The sequence below is a fragment of the Poromitra crassiceps genome (genome assembly GCF_964638095.1).
Source record: "Poromitra crassiceps genome assembly, chromosome: 12".
NCBI lineage: Eukaryota > Metazoa > Chordata > Actinopteri > Beryciformes > Melamphaidae > Poromitra > Poromitra crassiceps.
Window position 1 is genome coordinate 20,434,621 of NC_139632.1, and position 21,496 is coordinate 20,456,116.

The 21,496-nt window shown below is 45.4% G+C and overlaps 2 protein-coding genes across 2 annotated transcripts; one reads left to right on the forward strand and one right to left on the reverse strand.

The window, feature by feature from the left end:
• Positions 1-2,107: 2,107 nt before the first annotated feature.
• Positions 2,108-16,001, reverse strand: vamp4 (vesicle-associated membrane protein 4). The gene is made up of 8 exons (XM_083648350.1): positions 15,879-16,001; positions 13,187-13,288; positions 8,106-8,152; positions 7,673-7,723; positions 5,470-5,570; positions 4,068-4,147; positions 3,859-3,910; positions 2,108-3,746 (listed from the first exon to the last, which is right to left on the reverse strand). Exons 2-8 carry the CDS (start codon positions 13,250-13,252, stop codon positions 3,721-3,723), a joined length of 423 nt encoding a protein of 140 aa, XP_083504476.1. The 5' UTR covers positions 13,253-13,288; positions 15,879-16,001; the 3' UTR covers positions 2,108-3,720.
• Positions 16,002-18,142: 2,141 nt separating this feature from the next.
• On the forward strand, positions 18,143-19,021 carry LOC310787024 (ran guanine nucleotide release factor-like). The gene has a single exon (XM_083648349.1). It carries the CDS (start codon positions 18,208-18,210, stop codon positions 18,787-18,789), a length of 582 nt encoding a protein of 193 aa, XP_083504475.1. The 5' UTR covers positions 18,143-18,207; the 3' UTR covers positions 18,790-19,021.
• Positions 19,022-21,496: the final 2,475 nt, after the last annotated feature.

The window sequence follows — 21,496 nt, forward strand, 5'->3', positions numbered from 1 at the left end:
GACAGCAGCAGGACCATCCGCTCAATAGAATACCCCGCTGCAGCAAACCCTGGCATCACCCGCTCTGCGGCCCTGAGGGCGGACTCAATCGAGGCAGCCTTCCGCGTCTTCGTGACAGCTGACATGATAGACCACATTGTGCGGCACACAAATGTGCAGACCATACGCACGGTAGGCCTCAGCTGGAAGCAGGTTGATGTGGTGGAGATAGAGGCGTTTATCGGCCTGTTGCTCCTAGCTGGGGTCTACCGCTCCGCACATGAGTGCACTAGAAGCCTCTGGTTTGAGGGAACGTGCAGAAACATTTTCCGGGCCACAATGTCGCAGAAAAGGTTCGAGGAAGTGACGAGTCACATAATGTTAGTTTTTTTCCCCTTTTCTTTTTCAATAGTTTATTTTTTATTTTATAGTCTAGCCTATATATCTTTCTGAATTATTGAATATTATTTTTATTGACAGATTTTCCATTTTCCTCAGGTTCGATGACAAGCTGACCAGGCGGTCTCGGGCTCGTTCCGGCGGGAGGGATCGCTTGGCTCCCATCCTCGGGCTCTGGGAGGCCTGGCACCGCCGCCTGGCAATAAACTTCAACCTGGGAAGGTCGACATGCGTTGACGAGATGATGGTTCCCTTCAGAGGCCCCTGCATCTTCAGGCAGTATATTCCATCAAATAGTATTATAGCTATATAATTTTTATATTCTTTGGCCAAATTAATTTAAAAACGACATTTATTTTGAATGACGGCTAATGTGCTGCGTGCCATATCTGGTTTTATTTGGGGGTGGGGGGGGGGACTTCATTATAAAGTAACTTTGAACTTTTACTATTTTCTTAGCACCCCCACAGATTGGTCTAGCCTCCCCCAATCCCCCCCTTAGAAAAAATCTTGGAGCCGTGCCTGTTCCTTTCATTTTATTGCCCAAAATTGTAGTTTGTAGTCTGAGTAGTTAACTACACCAAAATGACCCAAAAGTAGTTTAACTACTTGACTCACTACGCAAATATGAATGTAGTTGAACTACCAGCAAGCTACTACAAAATGTAGTTAAACTACATAGTTCAACTACATGTAGTTCACTACTCCCAAACACTGTTGACTACTCAGTATGATGCATCACTTTACATTAGGGTACACAAAAATAATAACTAATGGTCAGGTAATAAGTAAGTAATGATTCGGTACTCGTGCAGTAACAACTGAACGATAAAGGTAAGTGGTGTTAAGTAATAATGAATGAGTCACTTTTTGGAGTGAACAGCTTTGATATACCTACAAAATAATCATCAACTAATGATTAACTACTCTATATATTCACAAACTCACATTTAGGCTACTAATCATTAACCATCTATTCAGGAATTGACTAATCAGTAACTAATGATTAACTAATATATTCATGAACTGACATTTATTAATCATTAACGAACAATTAACTACTCTACTCATGGAACTGACCGACTAATCAGTAACTAATGATTAACTACTCACAAGCTGACATTTAGCAATCATTAAGTAATGGTAACTACTCTACTCAGGAACTTAGATACTAATCATGAACTAATGACTACCTACTCATTAACTAGTGATTGACTAATGACAAATTATTCATTAGCTACTCATTAATGATTAGTTTACTAGTAACTACTACATTATTTGTGTACGTTATTGTAAAGTGTTACCCACTTCATGTCCCCTGCACTGAGGAGGACAGAGGCTACAGCAGTCTGTCAGAACAATAACGCTTCACAGGCTCCAGTCGCTCCAGCTTTAGTGCCATCTTGGGACTCGGTGCTGCCAGTAAAGCCAGAGACCTATAAACTGGTCTGGTAATGAGATGAGAGAGAGAAAGCTCTGAGAACTCCAGAAGAACCAAAAGGCTTTCTGTGGTGAAGCAGGCAGACAATGGAAGGATGGCACGACTTGTTCTTTTCTCTCACCAGCTTTCTTTCCATTAACCCCCACCTTCCCCCCCGTGTGTCCTCTCAGGTCTCTTCTCCTCTTTCAACGCTTCTGTCCATCCTGACCCTTTTCTTTTTTTTGATTTCTTCCTCCCAGGGGTGCAGCCAGCCAGTCTAGACCGGATCGAACCAGTCAAGAGTCCACATGCCCTTTAAAATCACTTTATTTCAGAGTGGAAAGGAACAGTTTATCAGTCTTCCAATGCAATGCATGATTATTGTACATCATTACAGAATCAATATTTACAGCTCAAATAAATTACATTAAAAACAATAATAAAAGGGATGGCAATTGAACAGGTTACTGTATTATACAGATATTCCAGACACAATGACACCTATGTGTGTTTCACAGCCCAACGCAACATTTAACTTAAATCTCTGAAGTCATTCACTCCTTACACATCTTGTAGCAGTACACATGGATAGACAGTGTCCTGTTTATACACCTCCAGTGGCTATGGGAATAACAGCAGACATTCATTTCCGTAAGCATCACATTTACCGTCCAGCAGAAACAAGAACTCAAAGATACTGAGGGGAGGAAAAAAAACAACATTATAATAATAGCAATATTGGAACTGAGCCCCAAACAGAACCATCTGGAGAGTGAGGGACAGCTTAATGTCACTAGCAGGAAAGTAGGACAGCCGTGACCAAAGCCTCCCAGAGCTCAACATTCATAAATGTGGATGTTTTGCTTGACACGGCCCCTGGTATTCAATATAATAAGCTAAGAGGCAGACAGAGATGGAGAGTTTTGACACGGCCCCTGGTATTCAATATAATAAGCTAAGAGGCAGACAGAGATGGAGAGTTTTGACACGGCCCCTGGTATTCAATATACAGTAATAAGCTATCAAGAGGCAGACAGATGTGGAGAGTGTGCTGATTTACTGAGTAGAATCATGTTCAAAAGCAGGGCGTGTGTCTTGATAGATGGCCTCCATTTCTCGTCCCTTTCGCACCCATCTGCATGGATGTGAAATCAGTTTCAGTCTGAAAGTCTCTGATGCTTTCACTGAACCAGCGTTTCAGATGGGCGGGGGGGGGGGGGGTGAAGGAAGGAGGCCGCCTTTGACCACACACACACATGCACACGCACACGCACACACACACAAAGCTCAAAAGTGTGTGGGACAGAAAGAATATGTGTTCTCATTCACAAAATATTCCCTGTGGGCGAGGAGAGTGGGCACGAGGAATCATTCAGTCAATCAATTCAGACTAGCTAAACTAAGAGAGAGAGAGAGAGGGGGGGGGGAGAGAGAGAGAGAGAGAGAGAGAGAGAGAGACGGCATGGGCTCCCTGCCATGACAGTATCTATGGTATCTATATAATGATGTAGTATGTAGGGCCCAAGGCAAAGCCATGGGCCTGAGTGTGATATGTAAAATCATGGAATGGTCCTTCACATTGACTAGAGGGCTGAGAGACAGCATTTGGCATTTTGCCCAAACCACCGCAATGGCATTAAAACATCTCTCCAAGCCGTTCTCCTGCGTCCCCCGCTGCAACCTCATTTCAAGTCGGGGATTAAAGCCACCCTTAGTACGGATCTCACGACAAAGTTCTGTGGAGATGTCAAAGATAAGATCTGTATTAAGGACAAGTTTAGGCCGGATCCTTGAAGGGTACACAGGCTGACATAGAGGGGGGTGTGGGAGGCTGGCTGGCGCCCCCTAGCTGGAGTGGAGGACTGTGCGCAGGAGAAACAGGGAGGGAGAGGAGGATTCTCCCTCATCCTCCTTGTCAGACACTAGCGATACCGCAGGATCACTGGAACTGAAGGGAAAGAGAGTGGGAGAAAGAGAGAGAGAATAAAGAAATGTTTGAATGAGGTGTTCTGCACATATCCCAGGTAAAACTGTGTAGGTGTGTTTGGGCAAATACTCACTGATGATAATCAGCAACAGAGCAACCACTACCAAGGCAATTATCATCTTCATCTGTGGAGGAGACGGCCCATGTTAGACACAATTCAACACCTGTCTCTTTCACTAGCACAGACCAACACAAATGCTAACGAATGTGATATATGGAGCAGGCGTCACACACACACATCTTACAGACATATCTTGCACAGATACACACAGAACATCTCACCTTCATGTCCTTCCACCACATTCTCCTGTGCAGCTGCTTGGCTCGGCTACTGAAGGCAGACGCGTTGTCCGATAGGCTCTCTGGTCAAAACACATGAGCGCAGCGCAGACGAGGACACGTGAGGAGCAAAGAAAACGACACAGAATAGAACATCTGTTAAGAACAAAATGAACAACAAGCTGTGTATTGTTTTGACTATTTTGAGAGCATGATGGAAACTGCCCGGCTCTTGTTTGTGTAGCTATGATATCATGTGTGACAGTTATATAAGGCTTCAGCCCTCCTGGTGAGATCACTCCTGTCCGGATTATAAAAAAAACAGGCAACTCTATTGGCACGAGATGTACTAAAGCGACATGTTGCCAAATTCATTTCGGAACAAAAACACACTACCTCCAACTTCCTCCACTCGCTCTTTCTCCGTCTCTCGATATCTCTCTCCAAAACGCTCGTCCACACTCTCCTCTCTCCCTCCTTCTGTTTCTTAGATACCGTTGTTGACTGGTGCCGTGTGTGTGTGTGTGTGTGTGTCTGTGTGTGTGTTAACAGGAAGGTTACAGCTCCCTAGCGTGCGGCGCTGGACTTGCCCGAGCCCCTGTCCCTCCCTGTCTGTCTGTCATGTGTCTGCTGTTTCCATGTCCATGTGCCTGTTAACAAGCTGTCACTCACTACTACAAAGAGAAGCTGCGCTCAAGACAAGATGCTTGTTAATCGTGAGGAATTTACCACAGGTTTTGGCGGCACGTGATTCAGAGGGAAGCTGCCCACATCGATCATAGCATTATACTCTCTATGCTACAATAGCATGAATGCACTTATTAGGGGTGGCATCATGCAGTGTGCAGAGAGCCGTGGACATACCCGCAAATACACAAACATGCGCGCACGCACACACACACAAACGTGCAAGTGTTCCAGTGCACGTGAATGTGTTCCAGATGTGCGTCATTGTCTTGGTTGACATGACAGAGTGAAGCAGTTATGCAACATCTGCAGATGTCATGATGAGGCCTAATGGACTGGCGAGCACTTCGGTTTCATCTCTTCATCCACAGAGAGGGGAGACGGGGAGACGCACTGTGCGTGTCTTGTTGAAAGGCTTGCATGTGCGTGAAGTCGTGTAAAACGGAGGGACCTCAAAAACACGTTTCACACACCTGTTTATATACACCGAGTGAATGAGTAGAGCTGCGTGAATGAGTGTGAGACCTGTCCAACACCTTCAGACACACACCTGGTAAAACACTAAACCTGGACATTTCATTAACACCTTTGTGCTGAGCATATCAACGGGCACCAATTGCTACGTCCCCTGGGTCCTGTAAGTGGTACAGTATGTGCGCATGTGCACACACACACACACACACACACACACACACACACACACACACACACCCCTCACCTGACTTGTCCTGCAGGTCGTCGAGACGTTCACCCCTCTCTATCACTTTGGAGATGTTCTCCTGCATCACATCGATGACCTCATCAACCTGCGACTGCACCCTATAGGAGGAAAGTTGGTGTGGGAGAGAGAAATAAAGAACAGACAATCAAGTCAATGAAACACATAAATGACTAAAGGGGATATGGTGAAGAGCTGAACTGGTTTGTGACTGGGCAAAGAACAACTCGACTGCTTTCCCAACAATATCCTTCTCTCTCTATCGCTATCCTCATCCAGTCGGCAGGCAATAAAAGACAACGCCTGTCAGACGGTGTTTAGCCTCAGTGTGACCTGCTGCACCTGTTGTATATCTACAGAAACGTGATCATATCCTCACCTTCGCTCACATCTGTACCAACTTGGGCATGGCATAACCATTCCATCTAGCAAAACCTCTCAGAGGGAGGGATGCAGGGACACCTCTCAGAGGGATGCAGGCCTGCAGGGACACCTCTCAGAGGGATGCAGGGACACCTCTCAGAGGGATGCAGGGACACCTCTCAGAGGGATGCAGGGACACCTCTCAGAGGGATGCAGGGACACCTCTCAGAGGGATGCAGGCCTGCAGGGACACCTCTCAGAGGGATGCAGGGACACCTCTTAGAGGGATGCAGGGACACCTCTCAGAGGGATGCAGGGACACCTCTCAGAGGGATGCAGGGACACCTCTCAGAGGGATGCAGGGACACCTCTCAGAGGGAGGGATGCAGGGACACCTCTCAGAGGGAGGGATGCAGGGACAACTCTCAGAGGGATGCAGGGACACCTCTCAGAGGGATGCAGGGACACCTCTCACAGAGGGAGGGATGCAGGGACACCTCTCAGAGGGCTGCAGGGACACCTCTCAGAGGGAGGGATGCAGGGACACCTCTCAGAGGGATGCAGGGACACCTCTCAGAGGGAGGGATGCAGGGACACCTCTCAGAGGGATGCAGGGACACCTCTCAGAGGGCTGCAGGGACACCTCTCAGAGGGCTGCAGGGACACCTCTCAGAGGGATGCAGGGACACCTCTCAGAGGGATGCAGGGACACCTCTCAGAGGGCTGCAGGGACACCTCTCAGAGGGCTGCAGGGACACCTCTTAGAGGGATGCAGGGACACCTCTCAGAGGGAGGGATGCAGGGACACCTCTCAGAGGGATGCAGGGACACCTCTCAGAGGGATGCAGGGACACCTCTCAGAGGGAGGGATGCAGGGACACCTCTCAGAGGGATGCAGGGACACCTCTCAGAGGGATGCAGGGACAGTGACAATGATGACAGGGGCAAATAACAAAGGGGAAGAGGCTGAAGAGAAAGTAGAAGTAATACTAAGGCAAGCTATTTATTTTTCTCCAACACCTGTTTTATGACATAAACCCACTATTTTCCAGTGCAATTAGTCTGATGGTCTCCTCTGCTTAATAAAGATCAGGGCCAGGCTGAGGATTGCATGACATCATCGCAACCTTGGACTTGAATGTGACTCCCTATTCCAAGCAGGTAATGGTAAAGATGCATGACCATAATCTGAGCGAAACATGGCATCAGGAACTGGGAGACGCACGCACGCGCGCGCGCGCGCGCGCACGCACACACACACACACACACACACACACACACACACACACACACACACACACACACACACACACACACACACACACACACACACACACACACACACACACACACACACACACACACACACACACACACACACACACACACACACACACACACACACAGAGGACCTGACCTCAGAGGGTACAGGTTAACACAGGCAGAGGTAAAGGGCCTTCCAGGAAACTCTGATGATGGCATGTAGTTTCATGTGCTCACATTAACGACAGATTGTGGAGCGTGAGGGCGAGCGTGAGGCCAGCGTGCAGCAGCAGCAGCGTCGGGTGCCAGACTGTCGCAATAATGACCTCCTCTGTTCTCTGGCAGTCTGTGACTGGAGGTTAATGTGGAAACAGACTCCAGAGGGATTGGAAGGTTACTTTGACCTGCACATCACGGGCTCTCTTACACAATCGGCTAACAACCTGGCTGGCACTCCTAGTAAATGTTATTAGCGTTAATATTATTCGTTTTATTAGGCACAGTTACGTAAGGCCAACACCAAAACATATTCCCAGCTCTGGCGTTTAGTAGTATTGAGGGATGTGAAAGTACTTACTGTTTGATTTTGTCATTCTGAGGTCCGAATCTGGGACCAGTTGGCCCTCTCCTGCAAGACAAGCATTCACCAAGCCATAGTTACTGATTAAATAATAGCCTATTAATTTTCAAAATGTGCAACTTGATTAATTTGGTTATTTGTTCCTTTTTTGGGGGGTATTGTGGTCTTATATTATTGCTGTTTTTTATCAAGTTTTTTCTGATTTTCTCTTCAAATGTACTTGGCCAATTTCCCTAGGCTGTCCCGGTTGTTGTTCCACCCCCTCTGCCGATCTGGGGAGAGTTGTGGACTAGCACATGGGAGGATCATACTATTCCCCCCAGTTCTCCTCCCCCCCGAACAGGCACACCGACTGACCAGAGGTGGCACTAGTGCAGCGACCAGGACAGGACACGTACCAGAACACAACAGAATATATCCACAAACTCACAGAAAGAAGTCTTCCTCTTCATCAGAGTCCTCTTCCAGCAGGTTCCTCTGTATAGGGCAAAAGGTCAGAGGTCAGACACGGATGACCTCTCACTCTTCATCGACTCCCATCTCCTAATCAGTGGAATGTCCCATGATGGCGGCAGGACCAGTGGGGCTTGTGAAAAATGGGGCAGATCACTCGCTGCAGACAGAGTACATTCCTGCCACTTGACCGGTGCTGCCAATACAGAGATCTAGGACTCCTCCAGGAGAACCCTGATTAATATGCTTATAGATGGTAGTATAATAGATGCTTCTGATTGCCTTCAGATCATGTAAACTGGTCTGTAGTGTTAGGCTGGTCTTAAATTTTGTGCATATATTCGTTTAATGCAAGTTAGGCCGCAAAGATAATGACTGACTCATTTTAAGCTAAAAAAATAAATAATAAAACCTTACCCCCAGGCTAACTCAGGCCATACAGACCCATGTTAGCATGGTTCTGACACCAGGCTAACTCAGGCCATACAGACCCATGTTAGCATGGTTCTTCTGACACCAGGCTAACTCAGGCCATACAGACCCATGTTAGCATGGTTCGAACACCAGGCTAACTCAGGCCATACAGACCCATGTTAGCATGGTTCTGACACCAGGCTAACTCAGGCCATACAGACCCATGTTAGCATGGTTCTGACACCAGGCTAACTCAGGCCATACAGACCCATGTTAGCATGGTTCTGACACCAGGCTAACTCAGGCCATACAGACCCATGTTAGCATGGTTCTGACACCAGGCTAACTCAGGCCATACAGACCCATGTTAGCATGGTTCTGACACCAGGCTAACTCAGGCCATACATAGACCCATGTTAGCATGGTTCTGACACCAGGCTAACTCAGGCCATACATAGACCCATGTTAGCATGGTTATGACACCAGGCTAACTCAGGCCATACATAGACCCATGTTAGCATGGTTATGACACCAGGCTAACTCAGGCCATACATAGACCCATGTTAGCATGGTTCTGACACCAGGCTAACTCAGGCCATACATAGACCCATGTTAGAGATTTAACGATACAGCCTATGAGGGAGCTAACTTCCAATGTTCGGATTAACACCGTTTACCGTTACTGTCGCTGCAATTTCCCCCCCATGTCTTTTGTTGTTACACTCTTCGCTGCATTTTCCAAGTAAAAGGTGTTTGTAACTGTTGAATTCTTCCAAAAGACAAACTTTTTCTGCTGGACTAAACAGAGTTGAGCGGTTGGATGTGGTTACTTGGTTGGCCATTTTTTTCTACTTTCTTCATTTCATTTCAATTCATTGTACCACAGTCCCTCTTAAGATAGTCAACGGAGGAATTTAGACGTCTGACTATTTGCTATATGTAAGCCATAGTCAAAGTCTATCTTTGCCAAATGCACTGTTGTAATACACTCACAATGGCTTCAACAATAAAGGCTTATCTCGTGTTCTTCTTACAAAAAGCTCCTGCAGTTCTGCTCTGTTCTTCTTAAGATCTGACTCACTCAGTGTGGCCATAACAGACCTCCTTACTGAACAGGGTCTGACTCACTCAGTGGCCATAATGGATCTCCTTACTGAACAGGGTCTGACTCATTCAGTGGCCATAACAGACCTCCTTACTGAACAGGGTCTGACTCACTCAGTGGCCATAACAGACCTCCTTACTGAACAGGGTCTGACTCACTCAGTGGCCATAATGGATCTCCTTACTGAACAGGGTCTGACTCACTCAGTGGCCATAACAGACCTCCTTACTGAACAGGGTCTGACTCACTCAGTGGCCATAACAGACCTCCTTACTGAACAGGGTCTGACTCACTCAGTGGCCATAACAGACCTCCTTACTGAACAGGGTCTGACTCACTCAGTGGCCATAACAGACCTCCTTACTGAACAGGGTCAGCGACAAGAATAGAGGGAGGCTTCTTGGGTCTCTTGCAAGATTATCTGACAAAAACATGTTTGTAATAACAACCAGGTCTAAACCATTAATGGCTCCTTCAATCATCTTCAGGTCCAATATGGTCTACTACTTCTGATACATGCATACCAAGGATTATGTAAAGTACCCACTCTCAGAACCTCACTCTCTGTGCAGGGTATAAAAACCAGCTTGGAACAGGAGGGTGCAGAGATAGATGGTGATCTTTGGGATGAGGACATAAACAAATTATCTGCCAACTCTAGCCACTGTCTTATTCAATTTAAGACGATCCACAGACGTCATTATGCTAAAACAAAGTTACACAAAATCTTTCCAGATGTATTTCCATATTTCCATTGTGTGACAAATGCCATAGTGAAGAAACCAGTCTTCTGCACAGTTATGTTCTCTGTCCTAAGTTAACTCCATTTTGAACTACCGGTAATCTATTCCAAATTTTATCAAATATTTTTGCATAAATGGAACCTGACCCACTTCTGGTGGTGCTTGGAGTCTACGATCAGTTTTCCTTGCTTAAAACAATTTCAACAACTGCTATCTTAATGCACTTATCGTAGCAAAGAAACTTATTTTAATGTTCTGGGAAAAGGCAGAGGTCCCACCTGTCAAATTATGGCTGGAAGAAATAGTACAACCTGGACAGAATATGTTTGTCGTTATTAAACAAACTGAAACAGTTACAACAGGATTTAAATTAGCATCCCTTTCTACAATACATCGTTAACTCAAACTGATCAGTTGTACAATATTGATGCCCCTCTTTGATGTGACAGAATGTAAAGTCCCATTCTGTCCCATTCTCTCTTCTTTTATTTTTGTTTGGTGGTCTGTCAAGATATACTAGTATATAACTTTTCTAGCTTGTCGTTTTGAAACATTCAAAGTTGGTCCCTCCTCCCCCCGGCTCCACAAGTGAGCGAGTGCAGTTCGGTGGTCGATAAGAGATGGACAGTGAATGGAGAGAACAAGCGGCACAAAACTGGGTGAAACAGGGATTAAAAGTGATTTTTTGATTGTTTCACAGGAGTTCCTGATTTTGTTGGAATACTGTCTGCTCGAGTCAGCTCAGAGGGATATATATATATATATATATATATATATATATATATATATATATATATATATATATATATATATATATATATATGTGTATATACTGTATATATATATATATATATACTGTATATAGAGAGAGAGAGAGAGAGAGAGAGAGAGAGAGAGAGAGAGAGAGAGAGAGAGAGAGAGAGGAGCTAGTTGAGGTGGTTCGGGCATCTGGTAAGGATGCCACCTGCACGTGTTCCAGGCACGTCCAGCTGGGAGGAGACCACGTGGCAGACCGAGGGCTAGGTGGTGGAGAGATTATATCTCCACGCTGGCCTGGGAATGCCTCAGGATTCCCCAGTCAGAGCTGGCTAATGTGGCCAGGGAAAGGGAAGTCTGAGGACCCCTGCTTTAACGGCTATCTTTTTGTGTGGAAAATGCAGGGAACTTCTTTCAATGTAAAGCGAGGACACATCTGTAATACTGAATGTATTTTACGGCTGCTTCCTCAATAAAAAAAGATTTGAACACATAAACCATTGATGGTTTTAATAGGGGCAGAGGATGCCCTGTGTTAAATGCTATTCATAGAGAATTAGTCGGGACAGCTGCATGAAATTCTCAGAGGAAGAGAATAGACTACTTGCACAACTCCACTACTTCCTGAAATGAGTAGGGCAACTTGGTTTCCTGTCCTACACTATTGGATGAACTGATTAATGTCAGGTGTGCCTGACTGCTGCAGTCACAACAGTGATCAGGCACACCTGACATTAATCAGTTCATCCAATAGTGTAGGGCAGGAAACCAAGATGCCCTACTCTTTTCAGGAAGTAGTGGAGTTGTGCAAGTAGTCTATTGGACCAGATAGAGAGAGACACATTCTGCCTGTTTATCATTGGATGGCAGGCATGACTGATGAGGCCTATGTTGGCTGCTACTGAGACCTTTATCTTGACTACAGATGATCTTGCACCCCCAGACATCCTAAGCCTGTAGGGCACCGTATGAATTAGTATCAATGAAATGTGAATAGAGTTCGAGTGCACAGAAGTGAGTTAGACACTGAATCACATCCGGGCTGGGGCAGATACAGTGCACTGCCCTCTAAGGATGAAATAGAGTTTGTTTCTCGGGGACACCTTGACAGGGATAACACACCGGCTGCCACAGAGGAGATTGAATCTGCCACCTTCTAATAATGGTGAGCACCTCCCAACAGCCAGGACAGCCACCCTGCCAGGCTGCCAGGCTGCCAGGCTGCCAGGCTGCAGAATGAGACGCTCAGAGGAGGAAAAAGCACAGTCGGGACGTCCCGTTAAGGAGAGAGAGAAAGCAGCTATGCCGAGAGACACATGTCGAGGAACGGAGGCCATATGATCATAAAGGACTTTACGAGTGGAGGCGCTAATGTTCTCCTCCTGCACAGCCTCTTTCTTTCCACTGACCAGCAGAGCAGACAGGAGGACGACTGTTAGCTATTATGGATGGAGGAGGAGGGGGATCGACTGTTTGTCATGCAAGAGCCCCCGTGTGCTTAGCTTTGATCAGCAGCTCAGCACAACAGGATTACGCTCCGAGAAAGAAGAACCAAGAAAGGGGAAGATGGGAAGATGATGAACGAGTTCTGATGAAGACCAGACATTTGGCGCCAGCGGGTCCTGGAAGTTCTCCTCTACTCCCTCGCTGCCTTCAATGGTCCACTCCCGTTTGTTCTCTCCCTGACTTTCAAATCATTTATTTTCCTCAGTTATTAGATTTGACAAACAAAATACTTCAAAATACTATCAACAACTTGTCTCTTGGGGAAATTCAAAATTAAATTAAATGTTTAACTGTGTATTCTATGATGATTACTGTGGAGATGAACGCCTCAACATAAGATAATGTTGAATAATAGCTGAATAATTGTTCAGCCCAAGCCAATTTCACACCTTTCTACATGATCTGAATGACTCTTCTGCTGTTCGCTGAGCTTCGCTCCCTCCATTCCCTACTTTCACACTCTGCCTATGGTGTTAGCTTCTGGCGATGGCTTCAACCGTTCCAACGCCACCCCTCCCGCCGTCTGTGTCTCACCCTCTCGCTGCGAATTGATCCGGTGACCTCATCATCATTGAGGTGTCGTTTAAACTTGGGGGGCATGGTGTCTTCAGGCTGCTCCTCCCGCTCTGGCTCCCTCTGTAGGACAGGAGGAGAGGAACATCAGTTAGGCTCTTTGGGAGAGCGCCTTAACACACACAATGAGGCCTCAGCACACCTGCAGCAACTCACAATGGGTGTGTGAAAGTGTTACACCAGGGCAGCTTGCTGAATGAGGAAGTCCTCTGATGTTGGTAGGTGTGATTTTAACTACCTGGGGACCAGGGAGCACAAACCATGACACACTTCATCTTAATCCTTCCACGGGACAATGTCATTTGCTCTGTAATGGTTGTACATATTAGGCTGTTCATGGTCAAGCAGTCTGAGGAAGGGCTCTAGCCACAACACTTCCTGTTCAGAAGACTGCCTTTGTTATTAGTCAGCGCTGGCCTTGCAATAGCCTCATTTTTAACATTTTTTTCTGGACTCTTCTTTGGAACAGCTTTAGGATTTCTTCCTTCGCCCCTGCTGCACTGTAGAGCGCTACAAATCTGTGAAAATCTAGGTCTTTTAATCATTATACCGCTTGTCAGTGGAGAGAATAGACAAGAAATAAAACAGGATCCTAATTCCAAACATTTCTGGTGCAAGCAGGCATCGAGTCTAACTAGGCTGGGAAGGAAATATCATCATGGTTTTGTGGGCCTTTCGGGCCAAAAACTCAACCATCCCTCGAGGGGGAAACATGCTGTTCTTCTAGCTACACCTAATCCTTTCTCTGGTCTGTGTCTGTTTGTTCCAAACAACACAAGTTACACTGCGAGGCAACACAGCAGCTCACTCAAGATGCCTCTGTGGCGCTCAAGTTAAAAGCCTTCCAGACAAAATGAGGTCCTCAAGCGCTGGTGTAGTCACTGGGGGACTGCTTTAAATGAAACACAGCAGTCTCACTCACTCACTCACTCACGCACCACCGCTCCCATTCCTGCAATGCAATTTATACCATTGAATCCAGTTCAGCCTGAAACTGTGGCTTTCTCAGCGTCCTTTTCTGGCTCTGCAGTCGGAAAAAGGCCTTTCAGTGGCCAGGAGCGCAGAGGAACTTTCCAGTAAACAGAGCAGAAGAGAGGCAGGGGACAGGGCTCTATCTGAAGCAGCGACAAAATGAAGAGAGAGAGATAAAGAAACAGAGAAAGAGGAAAAGCCAATGGCGCGCTCCAGTTGCACTGGGAACTAGGAATATCCCAGCTGAGTGATGTGACACCGGAGTTGACCGTGTTCCAGTAAAACCGTTGGAAAACCAGCCAGGGTTAGCTCTAGCCAGCCACTGTAGCCAGGCTGTGTGTATCGTTTTCCTAACCTAGTTTAGGTGAAACCACGGTCACCCTCTGCATTGTTGTAAATGCGTAGTGTGTAGTGTGTAATATTTCTGATCACATTGTCTCATTATCTTTTGTTGTGTTTTATGCTTTTTTAACACGTCTTATGGTGGCACCAAAGACAAATTTCCACTTGTGGATAATAACGTTTTTTTGTATTCGTATTCGTATGACGCGACCGGAAGAAGCCCCAGGCCGCTCTGCTAGCTTAGAAAGCTAGCAAAACGCTCAGCTAAAAAGTTTTTATTAACCAAATCTTTGCCCTAACCGTAAGATTAAAACCTTCATAAGACCTCACGCCAATTGTAACTTCAAAGTTCAAAGTTGTTAACTTCAAGTTCAGGTGATGTCACATGACCTTTGAACTGGGAGATTCCTAGTTCCCAGTGCAACTGGAACGCTGCACAAGTCTAGCATATTAGGGTTGCAAAAAGTAGACTTTAAATAACTAGCCTGTTTCAAGAGAAGTGCTAGGTGCAATCCATATGAAAGCAGTATTGTCTTAATCCAAATATAGCCTGGGATTGATGACATACGGTGGCAGACAGGGTGGTAATTCACCTTTTTTGCTTCCCACCCAATTCACCTATTTTGTGTCTAAAAGGCAGGAAGGAACACAGGTGCAAGCTGAACATTAATGAGGAGTTTCCAACTTCCAATCCATCTGGTGATCCAGTGCTGGGGCCCTTGTTACTGTTTTGCTTTCACTTGTGTTACTTCCTGCCTTTTAGACACAAAATGGGTGAATTGGGTGTTTAGTGAAAAATGCTAATGTCAGATTTTGAACTGAAGCACTGAGGAGATGGGCCATAATAGTGAAGCTAGAGCCCCACAGATTGTGGATCATTTAATGATCTACAATCCTTGTACTGTGGTGTATTGGCTTCAGCTGGAAGAGAAAAACTTTTTAAATGAGCTTTGAACGAAGTATTTTTGTTTGACTGCGCAAGTAAGCATATACTTCACATTTAGAGCACCCCCCCCCCCCCCCCCCACCCCCCACCGAAGGAGCACAGCTGTTTGTTTACACTACAGTTCATTTCTGTAACATAAGAGAGCAAATCAGGTGCTGGGGCTGAGCTTCTTCGTTTTAAGTTGTAGCAAAAGGAAGTCTCAGAAGCTTTTCTACTTTTTCACATTCAGCAGATTGGTTTTGCTGAATACACCACCACCGTGACTAAATAAAAGAAAACGGCCGCTGTAGCGCCAACAGTAGCTATAATAGCTAGACTAGTTCAGAAACAGGCCGCGGCTGAATTGACAAATGTAGCTGTGGTTAGCATGACAATGCTAACGTGGCTAGCTACCTGCTGTTTCCACAAGATCCACTCCTCGATGTTGACGAATACAATTTCCTTTAGAACCTCGGTTATAAATCCAGGTTGTGAGGAGGCGGAGATGTCACCGTGCTGTCAGTGCATCTCAGATGCTGCCTGGACGATTAGCATGGATTAACATTGAGGATGTTAGCGGCTAGCGGCACCGTTGTCTTTCCTTTCTGATCAGCTGACCAGAAATGAACATAAACAGCTGGAGGAGGAGACTGGCGTTGCCAGATGTGGACAGCAAGCTGTATTTTAGGAAGTTTATCTGATTTAGAACTAGAACAGATAGGAGGCGCGTTTATTAAACTGCGGTAACACACGATGTTATATTCAAAAGAAAGAACGCAAATGTTTATTATTGATTATTTATTTGTTGTTGTTATTATTGTTATTGCTGTTATTATTATTATTAGGCTATTTGATGATGCTGTAATGAAGTTTCTGAACAGTAGAACAGTAGACATTCAATTTGGGCTTTTATTATGAAGGGCTGTGTGAAGTGTGTCTTGAGCTGTGAACGAAGCTGTCACTCAGCAGGTGTGATGTAATCAGTGATGTCACCTGTGATGTCACTCGAGCAATCGGTGATGTCACCAGTGATGTCACTCAAGCAATTGTGATGTCACCAGTGAAGTCAGTGATGTCACTCGGGTATGATTTAATCGGTAATGTCACTCAAGCAATGTCATCAGTGATATCACAAACAGACAGGGGGTGAAAGAGGACGATATGGACACAGAATGTAGGGAAACTGGATGGATAAATCCAGAAGGAGGCGGTAATGCAACATAGGGATGCCAACTGCCATAAAACACCACAGAAGAAGAAGATCGGCGATATCAGCAATTGTGATGTCATCTGAAGTCAAGCAGTAGAATGTACAAATATTACTGGCCCATTTTGGGTGAACTATTATGCAAGAGTAGTGTTACAAGTTTGTTGACCAGGGTGTTTATCCATTACAGGCCGCTTAAAAAAGGGTAATAAATTAACAGTATACCCAATTCTCCAGGCACCACTGCACCACTGGTACCAAGTAGCCTACTTCAAGGAATTCATTTTATAAATGAATTAGTGGCCTATTTAGCTTATTTCAATGTTTTCATTTATGGTTTATGGTTTAAATCAGGGGTGTCAAACTCTTTTTAGTTCATGGGCCACATGGCGCCTTAATTTGGTCTCAAGTGGGCCAGACAAAGAAAACCAATGCATAATAACCTATAAATAACAACACGTCCCAATTTTCCAGCTTATCTTAGGCCTACAGGTACATTTTAAGAACACAGTATCACATTAATAATCACATACAGTAGGGTTATGTTATCTCTGCTACCATAGACCCAAATCTACTTTCTGTAACTGTGTCTTACATGTGACGCCAACTGTGCAATTCTTCTCTATATTCAAAGGTAGCCTAATGAAAATAGTAGCCTACCATTTAGTATGAATACAGAAAGCATGAATAGGCTATTTAATATTGTAACTAAGTTGCTTCTGAAACCTGGTACTTTCACAAGTGCATCAGATGTCAAATCCTGATCTTGAAAAGTTGGATTGAAGGACTTCTCAGTGCAATTTTCACACTTTGCAAAGTCATCCTGTGGGCCAGATTGGAGACCTTTTAGGGCAGTGATACTCAACTTGCAGCCCGCGATAGGATGCAGAGTGGCCCCCTGACCATTTTCTAATTCACAATGAAAACTAATGTTAAATAAAGTTTGACTGAGCTCCAGCTAAATTGTCAAATTGCCGTCTGCTCGCCGCCCAGGCACTTACAGTATATGTACTTAACTACCGTAACTTAACTTAACCTAACTAACTGTGTGCACAAAATTGTGAGTCTAAACCGGCTGACACCCCAAATACCTACAATTCGCTACAGAAAAAAATATATTAATGTTTGTTTATTAACTGGCCCCTGGCCTCCTGTCATTTTGCAGAAGTGGCCCCCGGGCAAAGCAAGTTGAGTATCCCTGCTTTAGGGGGCCGATTCTGGCCCACGGGCCATATGTTTGATGGACCTGGTTTAAATTCATAGCTTCTGCTTATGATGATGATGCTGTAATGTGAATCCTGCATTTCAGGATTCACTAAAAACTGAGCTTGCTGTTGTATCCTTAAACTTGAAACATGCCTTACCTGTAGATGGCAGCAACATGCCTCACATGCGTCTAGCGTGACTGCAATTTCAGAAGAAGAAGGAGAACAACTTTTACAGGAAGTGTGTGTTTTCTCGATGTCTCGCTTTGAGAGAGACTACTCGCTTCAGACATACAGCACGTGCTAGGGTGCTAGGGTTTATTATTCTGAGATGCAGGGTGCCAGAAGCAGTGCGAACAAGGCTGGACACCCTCTTTTCGGAGGCGCCCTGTCCGCCATCATCCCTCACAGTGCAAAGGACATCAGCGAGCTGAGGGAGATCCCAGACAACCAGGAGGTGTTCGCCCATTCCCACACCGACCAGAGCCTCACAGTGGAGTTGCTGGAGTTTCAGAGCCAGGTGGAAGACCAGTACGCCGCCCGCTATCACTTCGAGGACATCGCGGACAGCAACAAAGCCCTGGAGCCGGCGGGCGCTTTGGAGGTGACCGGTGTCGAGCCCCTGCCCAAATCTGAGCTGGCCCTGTCACAGTGCAGCTCCGCCTGGGTACTGACGGGGACGCAGTGCGTGTCTAAATTCAACGAAGAAGCGAGGAACACAGTGGCCCTTCACCTCGGGCTGTTCCGCCTGCCACAGTTCTCCACAGATGTGCTAATAACTTTCAATGACCCGCAGAGCATCAGCGCCGACAGCAGCAGCGCAGGGACTCAGTCCAGGGAGCCGTGGACGGTGCAGGACTTCCATCGCCTTTTGCGGTCTCTCACTCTGCACAACCCGGGGCTGTTTGGGTAGCACAGGTGCGCTCCCATTTAGGATTACAGGATCACCCCAACTGATTTAAACTACACTATATGACCCAGGCTCATTACAACATGCTATACGCTTGTTATGTTGGAGCCCCACTGGAATCAAGCCTGCAGCATGTTTTGGGTCCCAGGTTGGGACTCCCAACTCAAAAGTAAACAAGAGAATGACCTGGATTAGAGGGCCCTGCTCATCCATCAAAAATATAGGAATACATGTTATGTTTTCCCTTTGTTGTTGAAAAGAAAGAACAGATATTAACCAATTATACATACGGTAATAAAAACATTTACTTTTTAAGAAAAAGCCCTGGCTGATGTGTTATTTATTTGGATAATCTGGACAAGATTCATAATTACCAAAAGCTGTTCTACCTTGTACTTTAGGGATATAGCATATCAGTATTGCATCAATACCATGCTTTTTAAAGGCACTTCTGCTTTATTACACATTTATTATTAAAAAAATTACAGTATGACTGTTACAAAGGCTCTGCGTCAATGCCAATTCGCTGGCCGCCGCCCGGAGCATATTCTGTGCCTCCGAGCCCAGCTAGGTCCCTGGAAGCTGTTCCTGGATCTATCGAGAGTGATGACATCTTCACCGCACCGATGACATCACAATGGAACCTCAATCAGACATCACTGGCGTAACTGTCTGATGATGTCATAGCCAACCAACCAGACATCATTGACAATATGACATCGACAGTGTGACATCACCAAAGCTGGGATGTGAGATGTGAGTTATGACATCAGCAGTATGCCTATGACAATGCAAGCTACCAGATATGAGCCAGCCTACAAGAGGGAGACCAGCATCGCTACGGACCAGCCAGGTCCTGCCAGACCTCTCCAACAATGACAGATTAGGCAACAAAGATCATGAATACATTGTACATGATTTAACTGCCAGGGTGCTAAGCTTTATAGCCTGCTAGTTTAAGGTGTCAGCCAGGCCAAAAAGATTGAGAACCATTGCACCAAGTAGCCAAGGCCCAGGGCCACACTGCAGCATCCCAGGGCCTGGAAAAAGCTACAGAGCTAAGCTAAAACTCCCTCCTGTTCCCACACCCTCATCAGGAATGACACACAGGATGTTTTCACAAACAGGAACAATAATAACATGTTTATCCAAAGTAGTTGGGATAGGGAGAAGCTGCCATATTTCCATTGTGATAATGGGGATGTTACCTTTAATGAAGGGATGTGGCTCTGCTGGGATCACTGAGATGCAAGGATGCCTGTGACTTTACGAGATCTTAATCTGTCATGACTGCACCGGGGACGCAGAGGGTTTGATGTGGCGTTCAGGGTGCAGTCTGCACTTCATCTTAATATAAGACCTACATGAGCGTGCCTGCTGTGACAAGTATTACTCAACATTATAGCCTCAAGTTAAAACCCGGTGCACCAGGGACAAAAGCAACCACGAAAAAAAAGATGACGTGAGATTTCCAAATCTAAAGCGGGTTTCTTTCAACTTCAAATGGGCTTCTTTGAGTGAATGAGCGCCCATTTCCTCTACTTTTACCATTCCATAAATTCTGTGTTTCAGCAAAACTCGCTCTTGAATGATGTCTCTCCAAGATTCAAGCTAATGGATCATTCCTCCATGAGGCCATTGAAGTGAATGACGGAAACAGTTGACTTTAATCCGTATTCCTGCTCGGATTCTGCCTCTCAATTTCCACTCTTTATGACCAGACCCAAGTCCCACTGGAGACACAAGGAGCTCTGTGACTAGTACCTACATTTGTACGGCTCCAGAGGGAAGATATAATGGGATAATGTCTTTTCACATTTCTAGATCTGGTATTGTATTGTTCTATTCTCCACTAGCCGTTTGAATCCACGTGTGTGTAACCATAGGGATACTGCGTGTCTGTAACCCCAGAGGGACATGATTGGGGAAGAAGCAGAGAAGGATGGAGAAAGTGAAAGTTGGTGTCAAATGGAATGGAGTAGAAAAGAAACGGCACACATCAACAATTTTAAAACAAAGCAATGCCTACTTGTGACCCCAGTGATGAACAGTTCAACCGAACAATGATTTTTCCCTTTTCAGGTTGTTTCATTTGATTAGGAGACTTCAAGCTATTGATTGTAATCTAAATGTGTTAATTTTCAATGTTAAGTATGAAGTTTGCTGGGTGTTTCAAATCCAAAAAGTATAGGAAACGTTTGTCACAGCATGGACTATAATCAGTACTACTCCTACTGTAATTGCATGGTGCAACTGGCAGAGCAGAGAAACGCTTCCTGGGATTTTTCACATCTTGAAACGAGGCATCCTGGTGCCTCAGCTGGCTGATGGGTTCAAATCCGGCTTGAGACCTTTACCACTTGTCATCCTTCCCTCTCTTTCTCACAATCACAGACTGATGATTGGATGACATCTTTTCTCTGTACTATTATACAGTAAAGAGACAGACTGTGCGCAACTACGGGAAAATATGTAAATTTACCTTTGTAGCTTGTGTGAATGTGTATCATGTGTTTATTAACAAGGGCTTTTGGAAGTTCTCCTATGGATTGGGACATGTGGTACTGGAACTGTTCCAGGTGTCCCACGAGGAGAGAAGATGTTTACCCCAACATTGTTATGGGGGAAAATATGCCTCTGGACAAATTATTGTAAACTGCTGTCGAGAAATGATTGTGAACAGCAACAGCATGCTTTTTTTTTTAATCAT

Bases quoted from the DNA above. Each gene is read 5' to 3' on its own strand.
- LOC310787024 (XM_083648349.1), top strand. From the start codon at position 18,208: ATGCAGGGTGCCAGAAGCAGTGCGAACAAGGCTGGACACCCTCTTTTC.
- vamp4 (XM_083648350.1), bottom strand. From the start codon at position 13,252: ATGCCCCCCAAGTTTAAACGACACCTCAATGATGATGAGGTCACCGGA. The intron at 4,148-5,469 runs GTGAGGGGTGTG...TGTTTTGACCAG, and splicing joins CGACCTGCAGGACAAGTCAG to AGAGCCTATCGGACAACGCG. The intron at 3,911-4,067 runs GTGAGATGTTCT...TCTCCTCCACAG, and splicing joins TGTGGTGGAAGGACATGAAG to ATGAAGATGATAATTGCCTT.